Source organism: Balaenoptera acutorostrata, chromosome 6 (genome assembly GCF_949987535.1).
Source record: "Balaenoptera acutorostrata chromosome 6, mBalAcu1.1, whole genome shotgun sequence".
In the NCBI taxonomy this organism is placed as follows: Eukaryota; Metazoa; Chordata; class Mammalia; order Artiodactyla; family Balaenopteridae; genus Balaenoptera; species Balaenoptera acutorostrata.
The window spans coordinates 16,005,659-16,030,087 of NC_080069.1; the positions used below are offsets into that span (position 1 = coordinate 16,005,659).

At 55.0% G+C, this 24,429-nt stretch overlaps 1 protein-coding gene across 1 annotated transcript in view; it reads left to right on the forward strand.

The window, feature by feature from the left end:
* PEBP4 (phosphatidylethanolamine binding protein 4) overlaps nt 1-24,429 on the forward strand; it is a 211,804-nt gene that overhangs the window by 180,668 nt on the left and 6,707 nt on the right. The window contains exons 8-9 of the mRNA XM_057548321.1: nt 17,140-17,185; nt 19,392-19,505. Coding sequence (XP_057404304.1) covers nt 17,140-17,185; nt 19,392-19,505 — 160 coding nt within the window. The remainder of the gene's footprint in view (nt 1-17,139; nt 17,186-19,391; nt 19,506-24,429) is intronic.

Below are 24,429 nucleotides of genomic sequence, written 5' to 3' on the forward strand. Positions count from 1 at the left end.
CCTTGAAGGGTCATAGGGATGATCAAGTGCACTGATGAATGTGGAATGCCTGCACCAGGCCCGTGCTGGGTGTGTGTCAGTCCCTCCCCTCCAGGCCTGGGTATGTACCTCTGCCACAGGAGCAGGAGACAGAGCAGCAGGGGGCCAAGACAAGATGCTCTGGAAGAGCTCAGGGCCAGAGGAGATGCAGAAGAGCAAACAGCTGTAGGTCTAGCCTGGGGTGGGGGTGGGGGGGGATGGTTCTGTACTACAGAGGGGAAGAACTAGGAGAGAGCACTTGAGGAAGGCTTCATAGTGGAAAAGAAGTGGGAACTAGACTGGAAAGATAAGGAGAAGCAGAGGAGGGCATTGAGACAGAAACTACAGCACCAAGCTCACAGGGAACCTCAACTCTTATTAGTCAGGCCAAGGGCCTGAGGAGAGCTCTCAGCATCGCACTGGTAAATCCTCCAGCCACAGGGCTCCAGGCCCTCCCCAGTTCACCTGGCCACCCCTCGTTCCTCCAGGTCCCACCTCCACATCAGGTTGCCGATGCCTCTGCAGAACCTAAGGCTAGTGAACTGTTGACTCATCACAGCTCACGGCCCTCTCAGTGGCCTCACAGTGGCACTCAGGGTCCCCTAAGTCGGGATGACAATGGCAAAAGTGATCTGCTCCTGTCCAAAAAGTTTCCTGCCCCCAGGCCTGGGCGTGACCCAGGAGAGATTTAGGAAGATGTAGACTGGCCCTTCAGCCCAATCTGAGCATATTCAGGGTCACCCAAGAAATTCTGGCAAAGGGGAAAGAAATCATCTCTTCCCTCTAGAACTGATTTCCTGAACACAGCCCCCTTTGTTATGAGGTACGGGCAAAGTAACCTTGGACTATGAGTCCGGAGGCCTAGATCATGGACCAGGACACCTGGATTCCGTTCCCAGATCTGCAGCCGATTGGAACTATAACCTCGGGCAAGTCACTTAACCTCTTGGGAGCTTGTGTTCACCACCTGCAAATTGGGGATGATAAGCCTTGTCCTTTCTGCCTCCTTGGGAAGGAGGATTAAATGATACCCTGGCATGAAAGTGCCTGATAGGCCTCAAGAGAGGAGAGCGGCCGACACGCGTATTGGACGGTGGTTGTTATTGCCTAATAACCACGACACCACCTCCGAGTGACTCACCTCACCTGTTTGCTCTCTGAGCCTTTCTAAAGGTGCCTTTCCTACCACAGTGCCCCCTGTTGAGAGGCCAAGTATGGGGTGGGGGATGCTTTTTCTGCCCTGCGTTGTCAGGGGGCGACTGTCTCCAAGGGGAGGGCACTGAAAATGGGAGGTTGGTCAGGGGCCCAGGAACCTACATTCCTGGCATCCTCTACCCTCCTCTGACCCCAATTATCTGCAAATGGCCTGGAGGCAGGGCTGGGCCAGCGCCCAGATGGGAACACTGAGGCTGCAGGCTGACTCATTAGAGTTTCTTGCCACTGGCAGACCTTGTCATGATGGCCTGTGGCTCCTCTCCAGTTTCTGACCGAAAGACCATAGTTAGGCAGTTCCGGAACTCTAGGTAAAGAAAATTGGCCTGTCCCTCCATCCTCCAGCGTGTGGGGACTCTGATTCTGCCCATCCCACCTGCCTCAGATGCTACCAGCCACCCAAGCTCCCCTGGCCACCACCAGGGGCTTGTCCATGACAAGTGTATTGGATTGTTTACTTCCACTACCCATTTTATCCCAAGTGAACTCATGTTCCCCTGACAGCTTTCTACAATCAAATGAGGTCGGGGCGGGACTCAAAGAACAACTTGAGTCTCTCAGTGAGCTAATCCTGGGAACGCAGGGGCAAGTCTCTCTTTAAAAATATTCCCTGCATGGCAGGTCACACTAGCCTGCAGCCACAACACCCAGGGCTGTGATCTCACCAAGCTCCAGGAAGCCAAACAGGGTCAGGCTTGGCTAGTCCCGAGCCGGGAGACCTCCCAAGCGAAACACAGGTGTTGCTGGTGAATCAGCAGGCAAGTCCCTCCCTCCTGGAGTCTAGCTCTTCTCAAGTGAAGGAGTTGACACTGGGATGATTTGTGAGCTCCTATTGGCATCGGTGTGGGGCAGAGGAAGGGGGCGTGGTACAGCCAGCGGCTGCTAGATGCTCCTTGTCTGCAGCCACGTGTTACAAGTGTCGACACTGTCCATAGGAATCGGGGTGTATATGCTTCCTCCCTCCCCATCCCCTGCCCACTTCCTAAGGCTGGTCACTGTCAGGCATCTCCCCAGACTCCTCGGGTGGTTTCAACCAGATAAGGGATGGAGGAGGAAAAGGCAGCCTCCGAGGGGCCTCAGGCTCAGTAACCAGTGGGCCCCCAACCCAAACAGCTGGGGGCTGTGGCTACCACGAGGCTCCAGACCTCAGCCCCCAGGACGGTCCCTTCTGGTTTGGGAACGAGTAAGGATAAAAGGGGTCCATTAAATGAAGGCAGTCATTAGTCTGTTTTACGAGCACACAGATATTCATTATACCCCAACCCCATCATTAGAGGCTGCAGCGAAAGAGAGCTCGGGGGCCCCTTTTTTATTGCTGTAGATCCTGAGGGGGTTTCTCCCCCAAAGGGAGCTCTGCTTCTGCTTCCCAGCAGGGGGTCCTGCCCTGGACAAGGTCAGTTGCCTCCACACCCTTTCCTGCTCCTTCATCCTCAATCCTCCCTCCCCCAGCCGCCAAGCAGCCCAAGGGGAGGGTCAAGCATTTCAAGGAGTAGGTGATAAGGGCCTGGGGCTCCTTGGGGATGAGGAGGCCCTGGAAGGGCCCTGGCCTGGCAGCTGAGGTCCAGAAATATGGGCCTCCCCTTCCCCGCCAAGCACCACTGTCAGGTGGAGAGCCGATTCGTGCTTCTTCCAGGAAGCCCTCCCCACCCCAGACTAGGCCCTCTGTAAATCCTCTTCTTAGCACTCATCTCCCCTGTAATTGACCTCTTTACTCTCGTGTCCCTGCCAGCCTGTATGCCACCCTCTCGTGGGCACAGCACTTGGCGCCTAGCAGGTACTCAGTCAGTGTGGGCTACGTTGGCGTTAGCCAGGAGCCAGGGCGGGTGAATTGGGGTAGAAAGAGGGACTTTCCCCTAGCCCCAATTCTTCTCTGCCTTCTCCCACAGCACGAACGATCTGATGGCCTGACCGCTTTCTCAAAGCCACAATCTGCAAGTAACTGAAAAACCATCCCCGTTGTCTAGACCGCACCCCCACTTACTTCCTAAATATTATCCCTTCACACAAATCCCACTGAGCAGCTATCTGCCCCCTTCCTGAGGGGGTCACCCAGGGATGGCATCCAGCCAAGCCTTCTCCTCCAGGGCCAGCCCCTCACACAGGACAGGACGGCTGGTTCAGTAGGGCAGAGGAGGCGCGGGGGCTCACCCTCTCCCGCATTAGGGCTGGAAGCGCCAATGGTAATAGGTTGGAGCCCACCCCGCTGGTGCAGGCCGTCGAGGCTGAACGGAGCGTGGCCAGACCCCACGGAGAGGAGCGGGGCTGGAGCTGGCAGATTGATCAGCTGTCGTTTGCTTTCATTAAAGGCCCCTTGCTCATGCACTGCAGCCTCGGATGCCAGGGCAATTAACTGCTCACAGAGAAGAAAAGTTCCGGGGAGAAGTTTGTCTCAGCTCCCTGTGACATAGCCTAGGGATTGGCCTGGCATCCCAGAACCCCAGACTCCCAGGGTGGAAGGCCTCTGAGGTCCAGCCACATGGGTTAGGGCTGGAAGGAGGCAGGCTGAGCCCCAGCCCCAGAAGCCTCGGGAGTCAGCAGCTGTGAAAGCCCCTTAACCCCACTTTGGGCTTGTTCTCTGCTGTCACCTCATCCCCTTTCCTCCCATCTCCTCATAGCCCTGGGCACTGTCACCTGGAATTGCTGGGCCCTCCTCAAGGTTGTGCAAAGACCCATTTCAACACACTTTGAGACCGATGATGATCCCGATCGGGCCGGCAGCCAAGCACCACAGCTGCCCGAGCCCAGCTCTCCACCTGCCGGGGTGGGTGCCGCTTCCAGAGGCGGCCAGGGTCCTCTGCACAAACCTCCCCACTGGCCTCTGGGGCTCAGCTGAGTGACCCTAAACAGGTGACACCCACTGAAGGCGCAGCGTAGTGACCCAATTCACTTGGCCTTGCCAGAGAGGGCCGTAGAGCCCCCTTCCTCTCCCTGGGATTATGTCAGTTTCCAAGCATTCCAGAGACGGATGGGACCAGATGTGAGGCCAGGGTGGAGTGGAGTTTACTGACCTCAGTCTCTGTTGTTTTTTCACTGTGATTGCCAAGCTCCCCAGATTGGCATCTGCCTACCGGGCACTGTAAAAGGTGACACAACAGAATGAGAGCAAGCCCTGGTCCCGGCTGACAACTGCTCGGCCCCAGTGGGCCACGTTCACCGTTCCCTTGGCCTTGACACAGGCAGGCAGGGGCACGAAGGCCCACCGCACCACCCATGGCATGGCCAAGGAAGACGAGGGCAGCCTGGCAGCTGGTCGGGGATGGCAAGTTTGCATGGGCATCTGTGAAGAAAGAAAGCTGAGGGAAGCACGTGACTGCAGCCCTCCTGCTGGGACCAGATTTTCCCCCCCCCACCCCGCCCCCCAGAGCAGACCCCGACCTGCCACCTGCGCCGTCTCACACACCCTCCTCTGGTCCTCAGACTACAAGAAAGAGCAAGGCTCTCTTGCCTCCTCCTTCCCCAGAGATTTCTAAACACCTGGGGAGGGACTACCCTGGAGCTCCTGTGCTTAGGACTCCGTGCTCTCCCTCCGTGCACTGCCAAGGGTCCAGGGGGTTCAAGCCCTGGTTGGGGAACTAAGATCCCACAAGCCGTACGGAGCGGCCAAAAAATAATAATAATAAATAAATAAACACCTGGGGAATAAACATTCCCCTTCCTCAAATAGAGTCGGGAGTGGGGAGCATGATGGGGGAAAGGAAGCACCAGTGGGTGTGTATCCAACACCCCGTGGAGCACCCAGCAAACAGTGCACACAGACGTGGCTACACGGGTCCCCCTCCAGCAGGAGGGGCTGCCTTGCCTAAGGCCAGAGACTCAAAGGCTCAGAATAGTGAGTGACACCTGGACTCACTGACCGGGCCTGCTTTTCGTGGCTCCAAGCAGGGGTGCAGGGAAGAAGGGTGCACGCCAGGCCTCATGTCTCCCGGTCCCGGCCGGGGCCCCAACCCCTCTCCACCTCCTGCGACCGCCCAGGAGTCTGAATAATCTGACTTGAGAGCTGGGGCCACCGCAGCACCTAAAGGTCAGCCAGGTGCTGCCCAGGGAAGGGTGATCCCACGGGGGCTCCTGAGCCTGGGAGAGACCTGAAATGGGACAGTGTCAGGGACAAGAGCTCAGGTGGCTCCCACCATTGCTGCCACCACAGTTCTGATGAGGAGTCCCCCGCCCAGTCCAGAGACCCCAGGGCCCTGAGAGCACGACGCTGCCACAGTGCTTCTCAGATTTTATGGTGCATGCGAATCACCGCAAGTTCTTGTTAAAAGAAAAGATCCTGATTCACATTATGTCTGAGGTGGAACCCAAGATTTGCATTTCTAACAAGTTCTCATGTGATACTGCTGCCGCTTTGAGTAGCAAGGGGCTAGAGACTGGGGCCAAGTTCACTGTCAGTCCCTCCGAAAAGAGCAAGATGTGATTTGAATGAGACTTAGGTCTGTTTCTGCTTATTATCACCCTTTCTAAGGAGCACGGGGCTTCACGGAGCCTCCAAATCTTGCCAGCATATTTTCTTGCTCAAAAGTCCTGATCCCCAAGCTTCCTTCCAGAAAGTCCCTCGCTCCTTCCTTCCTTCTTTCCTCCCTTCCTTCATTCCTTTTCACAAGGCTGCCCCAGGCCTGGGCCCTTTTGGTGGGGAAGCAGGGAGAGGCCCCAAAGTACAGATTCTGCCTTGGAGCCAAGTATGGAACAAAAAATAGGGCAAAGGAGGGAGACAAAGCCGAGGACAGAGCCCAGGAGCCTGACTGAGGACCCGCCAGCCTCTGGGGCCTGGATTCTCTAGGACAGCCAGCATCCCATAGATGGTACACGGGGAGGACAGAGTAGCCCAGAGACAGTTGGCCATTTCCTGGTGGGCAGTAGAGGGCAGGATGGTACGGGAGGGGTGGGGGGAGGCTTAGGCAAAAAGAGAGGAGATGGAAGGACCAGGAGGGCGAGGATCCAGAGGAGACTGCTGAGCCAGGCACCCTGAGGAGCCTCCTTGGCCGTCGGTGAAGGTGGTCCCTACCCTGTGAACCTGGGGGCGCCCCCATGTAGCTCTCACAAGCACCCTGGGATCGTTCCAGATGCCAGCACTCCCTGACCACTCACAAACCCTGGGGTACTACTCCCCAGGCCAGGGAGGGGCTAGGGGGCTGCTGGGCCCCCTCTGTCCAGCTGGAGTTGGGGAGCAAAGATCTCGGCAGATCACCTCCTCCCAGTTTATTGGTCCTCCCCAGTTCCTCCTGGTCTCTTCTGGGGTTGCAGCCACCCAGCCAGAAAGACTAGATGCTGGAGATGAGAGATGCAAGGCGATAAGAGTCGGCCTGAGGAGGCAGCCCTGCAACTCCCTCCCCTCTGGCTGGACTTCAGTCTCTCAAGCCCTGTTTGTTTGGGGGATTAATGGGCAGTGTTTCCTAATTGCTCTCAGCTCTAGGGAGAGGGGGCAGGTCAGCCTGCAGCGTCCTACCACAGCAGAGGCAGGAGGGCAGGAGGGCAGGGACAGGGACGCCTCCACTCCTAGCTGACCTCCTCTCCTGCCAGGGCTCCCCTTCTTTCCTGCATCCCCACCCCTTTGGCGCTCACACTCCGGAGGGTGACAGAGAACAGCTCAGTTCTTACTCACAGCCCTCAGTCCTACTCAGTCATCTCTTTGTCCTGGTCTTCTGCCTGGAGATTCCCACACCCACTTCTCCTAATCCCACGGTCCACGCTTTAGCCTTGCCCGGCCCCCTTCCCCAGCGCCCTGCAGCCTGCTGCCCCCTTCATGCTCCGCCCCTGACATACCCACCAATGAAAGGCTGCCTGGGAGAGGGAGCGCGTGTGAGCACGTGTGTGTATGAGCACCTGTGCAAGCGTGCATACGTGAGTGTATGTGGACGCGTGTTGAGTGTATGTGTGTGAGAGCGTGAGCATGGGTATGTATGTGTATGTGAGTATGTGTTGTATGAGCATGTGTGTGTACATGTGAGCACGTGTGTGAGCGTGTCTGTAAGTGTGTTGTGTGTATATGTGCGTTGCATAAGTGTGCGAGGTGGAGGGCTCTGTGTGTGTGACCATGTATATGTGAACATGTGTGAGTGTGTGTGGGCATGTGTGCATCTGTGTGTAGGTGGGGGGGTGTATGTGAGTGTACATTGACTAAGCGTGTTGTGTGTGTAGTGAGCGTGTGTGAGCGCGTGGAGGCTGTGCTTGAGCGTGTGCGTGACTGTGGACACGTATCTATGTGAGCGTGTGAGGGCATGTGTGAGTTGAGGGGTGTGTGGTCATGTATCTGTGAGCGTGCACGTGAGTGCACGTGTTGTGTGTGTGAGCGTGTGTGCATACATGGGGGGTGCTGGGAGTGTGTGGATGTGTGTGGCTGTGAGCGCGTGTGAGCCTGAGTGAGCGTGACTCACCGTTTCCCCTCCCCTGGCTCTCACCCCTCCCCCCTTCTCAGCCCCGCCCTGCCCTCGAGGGACACGCAGACCTCTAGTGGCTCTCCCTCCTGCTCGCATCCAGGGCTCAGCCCCTCCCCAGCTCCAGCTTCTCCTGTCTCACCCCACCCCGCGCAGCTCCCGCGCCTTCCCACCAGTTTTGGAAAAGTCTTGCCACTGTTTTGCTTCCCGTGCTCCCATCACCAAGCACTTTCTGGCCAGTTTCCCACCCGACAGCCGAGCCAGCAGCATGCCACTTCCTCCCTCACCCTGGATCCTCTGTCTGACCCCTGTGGCTCGACCCCCATCCCAGCCCCTGCCTCCCGGGACAGCTCTGCCTCCTGTCCCTCCTCTGGGGCCCTCGTCTCTGTCTGAGCGGCTGTGTGTCTCCATGGGATGGGGGAGAGAGTGAGCAAGAGAAGGAAGGAGGCGGGCTCAGATGGTCTCATTAGGAGATACTAACGCCCCTCATCAAAGCGTATTAATAAACATTATGTGCCACGCGCTCTGCGCACCCTGGGTGAGTGCAGGCCCAGCAGGAAGGGCCCCACGTTTACAGCTGAGTAACTGCCGAGCCCACGGCACAGCCATTAGCCTCATGAGGTTGACCCTGCCAGGAGGCTTCCTGGGCCCGTCACAGCTCGCGGGATGGGTTCTGAGGGCGGACAGACGGAGGCCGGGGGCAGTGTCTCCCCCTAGCCTGGCCAGCAGCGGCTTCACCCCTCTCTTTCCTCGCTGAGCCCGGGGAAGGGAACCGTCATGACCCTTACCCTCAGATGGCACTGTGGGACTTCAGACTATCCCATTTCCTAATTTCATCTTCACGAGTCTGTGAGGAAACCAGGGCAGGTATCATTATCACAGCCACTTTACAGGTACGGAAACTGAGACGCTGGGAAATGGTGTCTTTCTCAAAGTCATGCAGCTCATTGGTAATGACATTGGACTGAAGCCCAGGTTGCCCTTTGGAACGGCTGGGTTAACAGCTCAGTCACTGATCCAGTGGGGCTGCTTTCCACCAGATGTCAACATTTCCCTGGTTCTTGCAGCGCCAGAAACCAGACCACGAAGCTCAGCTCCCTCAGCAGGACCGAGGGTCTTCATCCTCCCAATGGCGGTGCTGGCGGCAGGGGTGGGTCTCCCGAGGGTCACCGCACCTTAGCGGGAAACGGGCTGCGAGGCAGGGACCGGAGTGATCTAACTTGCGCAAAGATGCTGGCAGAATGCCTGCCACGTTGTAGGTGCCCTGCAAGAGGTGCTTCCCCTTTCTTTATGTACTGACCGCGGCGTCAATATTAAATTATTGGACCCTGAGGAGGTTTGAGCAGGCGGAAGGCTGAATGGCCTGTTCTTTGTATTTGTTTTTGAACATTGCAGTCTTGTGCTGTCGCAGGGTGCAAAACTGGCTACTCACTGTGACAACCACAATGGTGTTTAAAATTACATAAGGTGTTATCCGTGTGTGTGTGTGTGTATGTGTGTGTTGAAGAACATGAGAACTAGTGTTTTAATAAGATTGCTATCCAAAATAGTTAAGATGAAAGGAGTTGGGGAGCTAAAAATATAAGATCCAAGAGATCAGGGAAATGTTCTTATGAAAAATACCCAATTCCAGATAAATGAGCCATTCCGGCAACCTGTTGTTGGTCCTGAAAGCTTCGACGTTCGTTCCGTGTGTCTAGAAATGGCAGTCTTTAACCTAAGCTGACACTGATGCATAATAATTATATTTAACTATCACCTCATGATATTTGCTCTCAATCTATCTTAATATTTCTTGGTTATTTCTAAGTGGGACAGGTTTAATAAGACCATACATTGTGTTCTTTATTCCTTTTTTCCTTCCCACCCTCCTCCTAACCCTACCTAGATGCTACGTCCTGAGAATGGGTGACCTGTGACAGGCCAGGGTCAAAGAGGGGTGGGTCCACCATCTCCTGAGGTCCATACCAGTCTCTGAGCTTCAGAGACTGAGAGTAACTAAGGCACGTTTCCCCAAGCAGATGAGAGTCCGGCACGCAGACCCCAGAAGGGACCAGGGGCTCAAAGCTGGCACTTGAGTGACAAGAAGCTTTGGGACCCAGATGCAAAGAAGGGAGCCCTGGTGTTCTCAGGGCAGCTATCTCTATGCAGAATGATCCAGGGGATTCTTTTTCTTTCCAGTTATTTTCTTCTGTGTTTTAAATTTTTTCTACAATGAATATGCTGTCCTTTAATGATCTAAAACTGAAAAAGTTACGGTTTGTAAAAGGAATGGGTTGCGGTTCGGGGGTCCCAGGTGCACCTGCTCTGAGTGAGGCCATGGTCGCAGGGTTCGGCTCCATCCAGCTCTGACCTGCCACATATGGGCAGTGTCCCAAAGCCTGACCCCACCCAGATTTGTTCTTGACCGGAGAGGCAGCTGACCAACCCCCTTTGATGACGCTCCTGGGACATAGTTGCTGAGAATTTGGAAGACAGAAAGAGTCTTGCCTGGGGTCTGTGGGCCCAAACTTTGGTTTACTGATGGCTGCAATTCTCAGAAATCAGAAGCACTGCCTGCCATTCAAGCCTAACCCCAGCCTACATTTCCAGCCTCAACTTGAGCTTCTTCCAGACCCACCTGTTCTTGTCACACCTTGTTGACATATTTATAGATTGCTTATGCAGTTTCCTCAATGTAAACTGCCCCTCCTCTCCCTATCCTGTCCACTGGAAAACTGGAAAACTCCTACATACCCTTCAAAGCCCGGATCGAGTACAGCCTCCTTTCAGTAGCTTTCCCTGATTACTACCCCCAAGCAATTACAATTTCCATCCTCTCTGCTCCTTCAGCATTTCCTATAGACTGCAATTATTTAGACCTATAATACAGTTATTTCTTTATTGATGTATCTGCCCCACTAGACCATGAGCGCCTCAATACCATAAAATGTGTCTTAATTCATATTTCTTAATTTCTATTTCACAGGGGTTCTCATTAATTGATTCATTTAACTATCCATCTCCCCAGCCATCATGCCTCGGGGCTAACTCTATGCTAGATACTGTCACATACACACAGGTACAAGACACGGTGGCTTATTTGGGAACCACTCGCACCTCCATATGGCCTGGAACAAAGGGCTTAGACAACCTGTACTTGTTAGACCACAAGCAACCTTGACCCTGGCCTTGGGAAATCTTGCCTCTTCACTCAGTGTCATGGAGAGTGGTGAAGCTCCTCCCATCTGGGTAACTACTTAAGCCGAGAAGCAGACCAGCAACACCCCACCTCACCCCAACTCATTTTGGCATCTGGAGACCCAGGGAAGTAACTGACTCCAGATCTGAAGCCAAACTAGGAATCAAAACCCAACGGTCCTGTGCCAGTTGGTGCCAAATACCAGAATCTGCTGGCCATCCATTGGCGTTTTCTAAAGATGGTGCAATCCATCTTTAGAAAACGCCATGCAGTCTACCGCCCATGAAGGTGCCAGGAGGAGACTATCAGGTCTTTGATGTTGACACTTCTTGAGGGAAACCGGTGCACAAAATCATTGGCCATCCTACACCCTGGAGTCTGGAAGCACTTGGCTCCCAGAAGGGCTCATGTCTGTGCCTCCTTCTCAGCACTTCCCACGGATTCCACTCCACCCGCCTTGGTGGCCGGCCCCCCCCCCCCCGTTTTCCCAGCCCCAGGGTGAAAATGCAGGCCATAGGATTAATTGATCGCAGCCTTTCCCTTGGGGCAGGCACAGTCTCCGGGGCTGGGTCCTCTCCAGGCGGGTGTTAGGCGGCCCGGCAGACGCAGCCCCTGGAGATCTCAGAGCCCAGGAGCTGTCAGTGCCTTCCACTTACTTACCCCTAGTGAATTGCAGAATCCACAGATTGCTGGATAGCACTTTCCAATCTTGTGCCTTTTCCTAGATCCTTTGCCACTTGGCAGCTTGCAGGCAGCTGTGTAAAACAGCAGGGAGCTTTCTCGTTTGGTGCCAGTGTCAGAGAGCCTGGAACTCTGTCCTATTTTCCCCTTTTTTCCATTTTTTCCCCGAGTTTTGCTTGCTGTTTTGCTCATTTCTCCCTCTGCTCTTCCTCATCTCCACTACACCCTTCTGCATCTCACCTTCCCAGTTCAGGACTCTCCTGATGCCCCCCCACCCCACCCACCCAGAGATCAAAAAGTAAAACTTCCCACTCTGACTGAGGTTTGAAGCCAGGGAGGAGAAGTGATTACATCCTCCTGCCCAGATGGAAAGAGGTGGATGAAGAGATTAAATCATCTCCCTAGCACTCAAGGAAATGTGCTGCTGACCCTCTGCTCGAGGGGTCAGCAAGCCCGAGTACCTGGGGCCTTCACGTAAGCCCAGGTGGGCGGGCAGTTGCCTGGAGGTAACTGAAGGGAAGTGAGGAAACTGGGCCAGCCTCCCAGCTGGGCCCAGTGCTGAGCCAGGCCCCTTCCCCGCCCTCCAGAGCTCACAATCCAAATCTTACCTAAGGGGTTCCCCAGCCTGGGGTAGGGGCATCTCTGGAAACTTCATTCTCAGGGAATGTAGCTCTCTGGCTGTCCCCAAGGGGACAAGCAACAAAAGATCAAGGTGACTTTCATCTAGTTGGCGCATCTGTTTGTGGTTTTCCAAGGGCTTAATATATCAGGGACTAATTCTGTCAGGGAACTCTAGGGCCTGGCCCGGGAGGGCAGAAAGATCCAGGTCCAGACAGCAGCAGTGAGGTCTCATCAGAAGAGGCCAGGACCAAGAGTCAGCTACCTAGGACACCTTGGACAAAGCCTTCACTCGTCTCTCCATTCATCCCACAGATGTTTATTGGACCCTTACTGTCTTAGCTTGGGGTCCCCCAGAAGCAGAGCTTGAGACAAGGATATCAGTACAAGTAATTTATTTTGAAGGGGACATGAGAGAGCACCAGTAAGGCAGTGGGTAAGACAGGAAAAGGAAGGCACCCAAGGAAGGTTCATGAGCAAACAAGTTCCACTGGGGGTACCTGGAGCACTTACGCACCAGTTCCCATCAGCCATTGGTTAAGAGCTGTTGCCAGGGAACATTAACGCCCCAGCACATCTGCCCTAATGCACAGGGGGTGAAGTGAGCTCGGGAGGCCAGTGCTGGCCCTGGGACCAGGAGAAGCAGGTTGAAAGTGGAGTCGGTGAGCCAGGGGATGGGCCAGGGCATGGATAACATCTACTACCCCTACTATGTGCAAAGCATCCTAAGGGCTACAAAGATGGAGAGGATATAGTCCCTGACCTTGAGAAGCTGAAGCTTCTCTGGGTTTCTCTCCAGTCAGATGGGGAGACCGATCTCTGCCCGTCCCACGCAAGGGCTGCTGTGAGATCCATTGGTTGGACAGTGCCCTGGAGAATAAACCCTAAAAGCTCATTACAAATGTAGGATGGGGGGTGGGGGGCAGCTCCCAGCTTCCAGCACTGTGCTCTTTACTTGCCCTGAGACAAGCCACTCAGAACCACTCTGGTGCAACAGTCTGCATCACCCTGGTCCAAGAATGGAGTTGCTGTGATTCTCCGTTGAACCTCAACTTTTCTTAAGCATCTCATGTGCCAGTTCCAAACTAGCTTAACAAGACCCAATGGGTTCTTTTTTATATATATACTAATTTATTTATTTTATTTTTATTTATTTTTGGCTGTGCTCGTCTTCGTTGCTGCGTGCGGGCTTTCTCTAGTTGCGGTGAGCGGGGGCTACTCTTCCTTGTGGTGCACGAGCTTCTCATTACGGTGGCTTCTCTTGCTGCAGAACACAGGCCCTAGGCGCATGGGCTTCCATAGTTGCATCACGCGGACTCAGTAGTTGCGGCTCGCGGGCTCTGGAGCGCAGGCTCAGTAGCTGTGGCGCACGGGCTTAGTTGCTCCGCGGCATGTGGGATCTTCCTGGACCAGGGCTCGAACCCGTGTCCCCTGCATTGGCAGGCGGATTCTTAACCACTGCACCACCAGGGAAGCCATCAATGGGTTCCTGAGGTGGGAGAGAGCTGGAAAAGAAATCTCATGTTCTATAAACCAGGAAGTTCCTGCAAAGGGTCCATAGAGTTGAGATTCTTCTCCGCAATTAGAATAATTTGTGCTAATTCCCATGCCAGGAAACCCTGGACACACACATGCACGTGTACACACACGGATGCACACACGTACGCACACATGCACACATCGGGCACCAACTTCTAAGAAAGAGGAGAGACTATCTTATATCCTGAGCATTTAAGGGTCCGACTGAGCAATTTTCTGCCCCTTCCTCCCCTCTCCTTGCTAAGAGGGCGATGGGTATCGGGCTCCCCATTTGCAGAGGATGCTGATAAGGAAAGGAGCTGCCTTCCCAAGGCCACCCAGTCCCTGTGTCTCAGAAGCGTCCAGGACATCCTCCCAAAGCACACTGACCAAACACCTCCGGTGCTTCTGTCCCGATTCCTGAAAAACCCATCCTGGGCTTCTCAGTGGTCTTGAGGATTAGAAATCCAACCACTTTTATGCCGTTTGTCATTTCAGTCATTATTTCCTCTTTTAAATCAGCATTTAGACAAGTTCCTTTTGAAAATGTCCACCTGTCTTAGCTATAGTAAGGGAAAGGAAATTTAGTCTGTGCCCGGGGCCCACCTTAAAGAGGAGCAGCGTACCTGGGGGGCCAGGGAGGGCGTGGAGGTGAGGCAGCCCCTCCCCTCCTGAGGCTCTCCTGCTAAAGCTCTGCTCTGCTCAGACTTGACAGGTATGGGGTCTGGTCCTCAAATGCTGCGCTCATCGCCACCCTCAGGGCACTTCCCTCAGCCAGTCTCCCTGGGAAGTGCTCTGAACGACAGATTTCCCCCTCTTGCCTTCAAAATGTCCCTGAATCTCTCCTGTCCCCAGAGGTTTCCAGTTTTCTAAGGTGACTTCAGGCTACATGTGACACTCCAAGCCACGAAGATGTTTTAGGAGACCTCACGTTTTCACATGGAGGGAGGGGAAAGGTAGGCCACTTCCACAGCAGCCCCAGAGCCCTCTGGGTAATATCTGTGTACGTGAATAATGGTCTTCCCAAAAACGCCTCCTAAAGAAGGGATGGGATTGTCATGATGTCCTAGAAGAGGCACAGGTCAGCACTGCAGGTCCAAGGTCGAAGGGCCTGGGGCCCTCTCCTCCTGGAACATTCTGGAATTCTCCCACTCACTGCTCGTGAGGCTCTGGACAAGTTGTCTGATCTTGGGGACTCAATTTTCTCACCCTTTGGATTTAGTTTCCTAAGTCCCCCACCAGGTATTGATTCTGTGGTAGAAATTTTAGGCCCCCAAGGACAGACCAAGGAGGGAAGATTTATGGCCCAGAGGGAGCTTCGCCAATATTCATCCCAATGCGAGTACATACCAGCTGTGCTGATCACACTCAGGGGGCCCTTCTACGGCCTGGTCCTTCCCCAGAGCCTTCCCTCCGTGCTCTTCCTTCCAGCAAGGACCAGCACCTGTCCATGGGACAAGCTCCGGAGAGACCCTAAAGGCTCTCAAGGCTATCAATGCCCTTTGCTCAGGGCCCGGCGGCAGCTGCCTCGGCTGAGCTCAGGGGCAGCGGGCAGGGGAAGGCGGGCAAGCAGGGCCGCCAGCTCTACTGACGAATCCAAGGGTTTGCGTGTGTCTTTGCCAAGCTGGCCCCAGTCGGGGAGAAAAGACTCCCCAGAGTGAAAGGGAGGGGACGGAGAGCCTCCCCACCCTGATCAAGGCTCCGATCAGACTTTCCACACTGCTCTGACCTTACGGGCCCAGGGCCCATCCGCACCCTCACCCCCTCCTTGCGCTCACACCAGGAGAGAGGCCTGTTTATCACTCTGGGTGGGACCCAAGCCTGTGGGGAATTGAAAAGAAACAGCCAGCTTAGGTTGCTATTGTTTTGTTTAAACAAACCGCTGGCTGGGATGACTTGGAAAGGAATGACGGGGAGGCTGGGAGCGCAGAGGAGGTCGGGCAGGGCTGGGCTGGGCTTCCCTGGCCTCAGCCCCCATCCCCCATCTCTCAGTCTTGCTAGGGTGGCCAGAGACCTATTTGGGGAGAGTGGCTGCGAGGCCTAGGGCCCTCCCCGCCTCTCCTGGGAGAGAAGAGTATCCAGGGGAGGGGTCTCCGTGCCCCCCGCCCCGTCCTGGCGCCCCAGTGCCCCCCGGCCACACCCCGGCCTGATACTGAGGGGAAGGGGGCTGTGCTGGGAAGGCCAGGCAGAGGGAGCTCTGCTGCGTCTGACGGGCTCCTGGATACTCCTGAGCAGAGGGGGGGAAGGGGCAGGGATGTCAAAGGGCATGAAGGAAACAGAGGGACGGGGGCTCAAAGTGGGGGGGGTCCATCCTTCTGCAGTCTCCCGCCCCCGCTTCCGACCAAAAGTAACCTAGATGGACACGGAGGAGCCTGGGGGAGAGGGGCGTTCTGGCCAAAAAGGCCCGAAGTGAGAACAGCCGGAGGGCAGGCTGCAGCCTAAAGGGGAGAATGGTGTGGGTGGGGAGGCTCTGGAACGGGGCGGGGAGGGGCTTACATTTGGTAAAAAGTCAACCACACTAGGGTTTGGGTCACCCAGGTGACTCTGAGAATCTCCACAGAGAACTGAGAAGAAATCTCATGCTCCCCCATCCCCATCGCCCCCCATCTCCACCCTGAGCACCTCGCTCGAGGGGAAGGAGCAGGGGCTGCACCAGAAGGGCTCAGTGGAAAGGTGGCCAGGGCACAGTTAGGTGTTGACAGAATCACTGGGGAGCCGCGCTAATCACCATCATTAAGGCTATAAAACCCCACACCTAGGGACCGCAGGACTCCCTGGCATGGCCCCGGGACCCTGAGCTGTGGCACAAAACCAGGGCTCCAGCTCCAGTGCCTTTCATCTGAGCATCTCTCGGTCCTGCACAAACAGTAATTAGCACCCACCCCCCAGGGATCACCTCATGATCCCACAGACACTGAGCAGAGGGGAGAAGGGAGGGAAGGGGGAGGAAGAGAAAGAGGGAAACTAAGGCTGCCCACCGGCCCAGGGTGGTGGGCTGAGCCTGGTCGAGGCTGGGGGAAGTAGCTGCCTCAGAATCAGGCAGTCCGGCCTCCTCCGGCCCTTCCTTGCCCTTCTGGCTGCTCAGGCAGCCGTTGGCCAAGTATTCTGAAGGCCCCAAAGAGAACCTGAGAGGATGGGCAAGCAGTGAGGACGGTCAGCCCCGCCCTAGATCTGACCAGAACCCACAGGCCCCAGAGGTGCATCCTGGGCCCAGCCTGGGGGCACAGATGGTGAGAGTGGGGCAGCCCTTCTGGAAGGGTCCTGTCAGGCTCTCCAGAGATCAGGGGTCCATCCCTCGCCACCAGGCCACCCTCAGCAATGTCTGCACCTGTCCTCTCTCCCCAGACGCCCAAGGCACCATTCCAAACCCCACGGCCCGTTCTGGCAGCGTCCCCCAGGACAGCCAGCCAGCTTCCTCCTCTTCCATCCTACTCCCTCCGAGAGAAAGAACTCAGCAGAGCCCACCTGGACTAAGTGTGATGGCGTGGCCTCCTGCTGCCCCAGGAGTAACCCTCGTCTGTGCCTGTCTCTTATTTTCAGGGCGCTGACATGAAGAAAGGGAAGATTCAGGGCCAGGAGTTATCACGTGAGTAAGACCCTCCAGCGCCCCTTCCCCCAGCCAGGGCAATGAGGGTGATCACAAGAATCACAGCAATACAACTTTACATGGACGCTTCACAGTGTGCAAAGCGCTCATCCAAGAGTTTACTTGGACGTTCTGATCCTATCTTCACAACTGCCTTTTAAGGTCGCTGCCATCAATATCTCCATTTTAAAGAGAAGGAAACTGAAGCACAGAACCACCTGCCCCATGTCACACAACCAGTAAGGGATGGAGCCCACAGTAACCTGCAGGGCTCTGCTGGGAGAGAACCCAGAACCAGAACCGCCCCCCCTCCATGGGATTGGCAAGTAGCTCTCTTCCCTCTGCCCCCTCTCTCGTTCCCCTGCCCCAGTCCCACCGTGTGGCTGCGAGGGGCTGCGTGGACCTCCCTTTTCTCTGATGCCCTCCTCTTCCCACCCCCATTCTCACCATCAGCTCCCCACCTCCCCTCCCTCTGGGATCCCGCCAGCAAGGGAACGCCCTCCACTCAACTTGAAGGGGATTCTCAGGTGGTGAGCTGGCCTCTGGCAAAGGGTTGAGCAAGAAAAACCAACCGAGCATCATGGTTCCGTAAAGCAACGCGGACTCGGGCACCAGATGGGCCTGGATTCAAAGCCCAGCTCCACCACTGACCGTCAGCCTGACTTCACCTCTCAGAGCCTCAGTTTCATCATCCAGAAAATGGCCGTGACACCCACCTTACCAAGTTGTGGTGAAGATTAGGGAGATGTCACAGGGAAAGCACTTAGCCAGGACCTGGCCCTGAGACGTGGCTCAACAAGTGTGTCCCCCTTCCCTTTCTCCTCATGCCTCTCATCTCTACTTTTGGAGGGCGACCTCTTCAGGAAAGCCCTAGTAAGACGGGGTTGCGTCTTTATCTCCCCCGAGGATACATCCTCAGCTGCATAGAACCACTGAGTTCCCTCACTGGTTGGCAGTGTTTGTAAAAAAGCACCAGTTTACCCACACGTACGCACGCGCTGACAGAGACCCTCCAAAACAGCCTCAGCTCCCATGCCCATCGGCTCCGCCAACACCTGCACCCGCCCCAGCGTAGACCCCAATGCACACAAATTCACATGGCTCCTGGCACACCCTGTGCTGTTCTCATTCTGCGGGCATGCACGCACACACACACACACACACACATGCATCTGCTCTGCAATGCAAAAACCCAGGGAGAAATGAATAGTCAGGAATTCCCCTGGCTGTGGGCACTCCGGAGGCCCCAGTGGCCAGAAGGGCACCACGAGGAACGCTTCCACAGCTTTGAGCGGCAAGTGGCTCTTGTCTAACGATCAGGAGAGGGAGGTGGCCGCAGTGTACCAATACTCCCTCCCCCCAGCATCCTCCTTGCAAACGCTTCATCCCCACCCACCCCCAGGAAGATGCTTGGCTCCTTGGAAAGGGAGATGAAGGGAGCAAAGGGGAGGAGGAAGAGGCCCACACTCTTGGAAGGAGGCCCAGCTGGAATGGCCCGCGAGAGTCGGCCTGCAAAACCCCAAGGCCCTGCATAGACTTGGGGGAAGGATGAGAGATGTCCCCACCCCGCTTCTCCCCCGAAAAAGAGTACCTCCCGCACAAAGAGCGAAAGGAAGGGAGACAGGCATTCTCCTCCGGAAGAGCCTGAGTCGGCTCCCGGTGCCCCGAGCACCCAGATCCTACAGCTTCCACGATCAAACCTTTGAACCGAGTCCCACCCACCCCCGTAACCACTTCCAGATCCTCCGGATCCAGCCAAGAAATTGGCTTCTTTGGGGATTGAGTTCATAAGGAAATGCTGAAAAAATAAATAAAAATCCCCTGCCAAAAACACTCGCAGAGGAAGATGAGTTTCTCTTGAGGGAGGACATCCATCAGGACAGACTAAAGCAAAAAGAGGACAACGCCAACACCCGCTGGCCCAGAAAGGCCCAAGAGCCCGGCCAGCACCCAAGACCTTCAACCAGCCCACAACTCCTCCTCCCGCCACCCCAGATAATGTGCTTCTTAAATGAAGCTGCTGAAGATGAGATCCTGCCAAAGATAAATCTTAATGGTTTGCAGTGGGTGGGCCCCCAGCTGGGACCCCAGGAGGGGTCCATGAAAAAGACCAAGAATGATTCTCTTTCCCCCTGCCCAGAATAGCCAGGAACCCCTGGGTACTGTGGGATGTGGAGCCCACCCTCTCTCGTTTTTCTACCCACAGCCTACCAGCCTCCTTCCCCACCAGCACAAAGTGGCTTCCATCGCTACCAGTTCTTCGTCTATCTTCAGGAAGGAAAGACCATCTCTCTCCTTCCTAAAGAAAACAAAACTCGAGGTAAGGCCTTCCCATCCTTCAAAGCCAGGATGAATTCTGGGGTGGAAGCGGATGCTTCATGCATTCATGGGGAAGACAGGACCTTGACCGTACCCATGAGCCTTGGAGGCGGAGTCAAAGGGTGGTGTTTCTTGAGAATAAACCAGGATGAGTGTCTTCAAAGAGATGTTGGCATCAGATATGGTCTCCCCCTAGAAGCAAGTTCCATCGTCCTAGATGGTGGCTTTAGCGGGGTGGGTGGATCTATAAGGCAGGGTCCCAAAGGGACCTAAGAGAGAAGCATCTCCCCCAGTAGTTTCAAATGGCATGTGCAGGCAGCTACCCCACACCACTTCTGCAGGTAATTGCACCCTATAGTTGAGTCTGATCTGGGCAAGAGGGCCATGGAATGCCACCCTGCCGGTCTGTCTCCATTCGTCGTTAATTGCTCTGTGCCATCTCAGTGGTGGGGTGAAGACTTCCCTGGCCATGCCCCCTCCACTGGCTTCTCTGAACAGCCCTCCCGGCACTCTCCAGAGGACCCATTTCCCATAGCTTCCCAATGGCTAACCCAGTCTGCTCGGCCTTGGTCCTCCTACTACCAGAGCTGGGGAGCTGGGGAGCTGGGGAGCTGGGGAGCCCAGGACACCTGGCTCCTGCAATGCCGATGCCACAGGTGACTCACCTGACCCTGTGTGGGCCATGACCCCTCTCTGAGCCTTAGGTTTCTCTTCAGGAAAGTGGGAAATATTGTAATCCCTGTGCACTCTATGACCCACCCCACCTCCCTCCCCACAGATAAGGGAAGGAAGAGAATGTGGAATGCACAAATGCCAACTTGAGAGCACAAAGGGCACACATCCCCCAGGCTGACAGGAGGGTGGGTGGGTGTCATCAGCCATTTCCTCTTACCCAGTGACCCTAACCAACCTCCACCCACTGGGAAGCCGGACAAGGTACTGTTACAAGCCTACTGCCCCAGGCCCCGGAGGAGAGGAGGGGAGCATGGAGCCCTTCAGATGTGCTGAGCAGGGGCCACCAATCACAGGAGGCTCTGGACTGCCCTAGAAGCGGAGTTGGTGCAACATTTCCACTGGAGAACCTTTCCCCAGGTGCCCCCAGCACCTTGCCAATCTGTAAATCTGTTTAAATGGCTCTGCCAAAGACACCCTTTCAAGTCTGGATACAAAGAGAGAAAGGAAAGAAAAACGTATCTTGCCCAGGCAAACATCAATTTCTCCAATTCCCTGGGTCTCCGTCTCATCATGAAGCCCCTTCTGGCAGTCCAAGCACTGTGATCTCCGGGGGCTGGAAACTAACACCTCAGCCCACGATGCTTCCCCACACGTGTGGGAGTCGCATAAACTAGGGCAGTACCTCCGAGCACCACGTTAAATGTAAATGTCAGGGTCACAACGGTCCCCTGAAGGCGCCTCCACAGGACCGAGGGCGGGATGGGGGGGGAAGGAGCGTTAGGTGATGCCTGGAGGAGCAGTGAAAGGGGCAGAGGAGGAAAAGGCGTGTGTGCACCAGAGACCTTTTCCACCCCTACCACGGCTCGTCCTCCCGAGCCATGGGTGCTTTTCCTATGATATCAGCAGCAGGCAGGGGAGCTGGAAACCCATCGGGCCTGAAACTCATTATTAGGCCCTGTGGATTTTCGCCCAAACTACGGTTTGTTGTGCACTCCCACGGCCACCCCCCTTCCATCTACATGAAAACTTAGGAACCGGACTTGCCCCTGGGCAGAGTCCCTTTGGCTTCCATGCTGTTTCGTTCGCTGCCAGAAATGGAGATGATAAAATTATTCTCGCAGATGAAAGCTCTGGCCGGGGTTCCAGCCATACCACGTGACACCTTCCATGTGCCCCGTACTAAGGGCTTTGGAGAGAACACAATCCAGGGCACAGGGAAAGTTCCCTGCCTTCAAGGGGCTTACAATCTCCTTTGGAAACACTTAAGTAATGATGCAGAGCAGCGTATAATTAAGCACTTAATTGTGTTTCTGGCTGTACGGACAACTGGAGATCATGTGGACTTAGGGACAGTCCTGTCCCTTCCCAGGATCCCTTTCCCTCCAGGATGACACACCCTCTTCAGCCAGGAAGAGTGAAAGGTATTTTACTGCAAGGTGAGGAAACGTTGATTTCCAGTCTCTAGCTAGTGATTTGACTTTTAAGCAAGTCAGCTAATGTCTCTGGGCCTCAGGTTCCTCATCTAGAAAATGAGGGGTTGGATCTAGATGATCTACAAATCCATATGGTCCTGAGGCTACTTGGAGGAGGTCGGGTGTGGGCCAGGTCCTGGAGAAGGAAGAGATTTGAAACCTTGAGTGAAGGAAAAAGGGAGCTCTGGGCTGGGGAAACTGCAGAGGCAAAGATTGTTTTAAAAAGTGAGAGGGAGGCCCCCTGTGATGGTTATGAAAGGAGAAAGTGGGAGAAGGCTGTGGAGGATCTCAGAAGCTCGGCACAGGTGTGACTTTGGTGGGTGCCCTGGAGAGCTGCTGGAGATTGCCCGCGGGAGAAGTAACATGCAAAAGCCAATCTTTAGAGATGACGGCGCTGGAGTGGTAGGCAGGATGGACCAGAGCGAGAGGACAGGAGGCCCCCAGAGGCCTAGAGACGTGTGGTGTGGATGAACCCAAGGGGCGACTGTAACAGCAGAAGCAGCCTATGCGCAATGGAGGAATCCCAAAGGCCTTGGCAGTCTCTGAAGCACCTGCACGGTGCTGGGGGCTCTCCAGGTGCCCCAGGCTGGACCAGCACTCAGGAGGCCAGGATGAGGAGCCCTGAAAAGAAATATGGACCCTGGGGCTTACTTTGATCTAGTTTTCTTCCCATGGAAGGAGGTGGGGAGTCCCAGGGTATGCGTGCCATGGCCAGCCTTGGTTAGGTGACCCCTGGATGAACAAGCAGGAACGACGTCCAGAGGCTGGAGGGGAGAGGTCAGTATGCATGAGCCCAGCTAGAAGGGCACCCATGGAGGATGGTTAACTTGACCCAGTCCTGTGGGGTTGCCTCTCTCTCTGGGACTGAGTCGTTTATGACAAGTTTAGTATGAGAAGGGAGCATGAGGTTATTCTCATTGAACTTGTATGACTGTGTTGGGGGTCAGGGTGGGGGAGGTGGAATTGCTCAGAACCGGGGGCTGAAACCCTCTCCAGGATTCCTCTTTGTCCTGTGACCCCAGGATGACATACAAGGGGTCAGCAAATGGAAGCTCTTGACATTCAAACTCTCACCATGTGACCTTGGACAAGCCACCTCACATCTCTGGGCCTCAATTTCTCCATCATCAAGACTAGGGGTTGGACTAGTTAGTCTACCAGTGAATGATCCTGAACAGATTTGCTCGCAGCTCACTGAGTTCTGCCAGACAAATTAGGGTGTGACTCACCCTACCAACCCCACACGCTTTTGAGTAGAGGTCTTCGATCAGATACGGGGCCACCAGGACCACAGCAGGGACCTTGGAAGAGGATTTGGAGCTACCTCGCTCCTAGTTTATAAAATCCTGCCATTCAAATCTACAGCTCCTTCCTCCCCGTGCCATTTTCCCCACCACGCTTGGCATGATTCACCAATGCCCTCTGCGTTCATTCAGATGACGTTAAGTGTCAAGTATGTGTGAGGCCCCGTTCTAGGTGCTATGGGTACAGAAATACATCCCTGCTGCCGTGGATGTATGGAGTTACCTGGTGTAGCTCTGCAGATACTAGGAGCTCACAGAGAGAGTGGAGGGAGATAGTCACATAGCTTAAGCATGACCACATCCCAAATGGGGGAGAACACTGAAGCCGACAGAACGTGAACTGGTGCCGTCTGACAAGGGCTGGCCCAGTTTCACTGACATTTGTCCCAAAGGCGACACTTCACCTTCCCAAATTTGGAGCTGGCATTATCTCGGGCCTGTAATACACTGGACTTGCACCCTCGACCTCCAAGTTAACTCCCCTCCCCCACGCCCAATCCCCCCCCCCACTCCCACCCTCCACACCCAAAGCCTAGAATCAGGCCTCTGGGCTCATCTGGGATTCACGATGGTTTCTCTACACATCTTCCTCACAGCAGCCTTGGATTTGTCCTCTAGACTTCCAGGTTCTAGAGGAGCCAGCCGAATGCTTTGAGGGGCCATGTCTGAAGAGGGCCCACACTCACTGCGTTGGTTCACACCCTTCTGGACCACACGCTGCCAGGGTGCCCACTGACTCTTGCTTCTTCATTCACATCAACCTGCCCACCTTCTCACTCAACAGTTGATTTGCTTCTGCCGGCCGACCTGGGCAGAACGTTTTCCCCCTTCCCCCAAACCGGGACCGCCTTCCCACTTCAGGACACCAGTCCGTGGCGCCTTTCAAAATTACCTCACAGGGCCATCTTCTCTCAGTCGGTGACCCTACCCTGCCCTCTCCTGCTCCTCTCACAGGCTCACAAAACACCCTGTTGTACACCCTCCGTCACCTGCTTTTCTCTCTTCTGTATTTCTTTACATTTTTCTCTTGCCTGGGTCCCACTTCCACCATGAGACTAGAGAGATTCCTTGAGGGAAGAGCTCACCTCTGTCTTGTCTTTTGTGTTTTTTTAGTATTTATTTATTTTTATTTTTATTTTTTTGGCTGTGTCGAGTCTTAGTTGTGGCACGTGGAATCTTTCATTGCGCCACGCAGGCTCTTCGTTGCGGCGCGAGGGCTTCTCTCTAGTTGTGGCACACGAACTCCCTGACCAGGGATCAAACCCGCGTCCCCTGCACTGGAAGGCAGATTCTTTACCACTGGACCACCAGGGAAGTCCCCGAGCTCACCTCTGGTCTTTCGTTCCCTTTTTTGCCACCTGTTTCTGGGCTCAGCCCACTGTGGACTTTATTTTTTTTTTTTTTTAAGATTTTTTTGATGTGGACCATTTTTAAAGTCTTTATTGAATTTGTTACAATATTGCTTTTGTTTTGT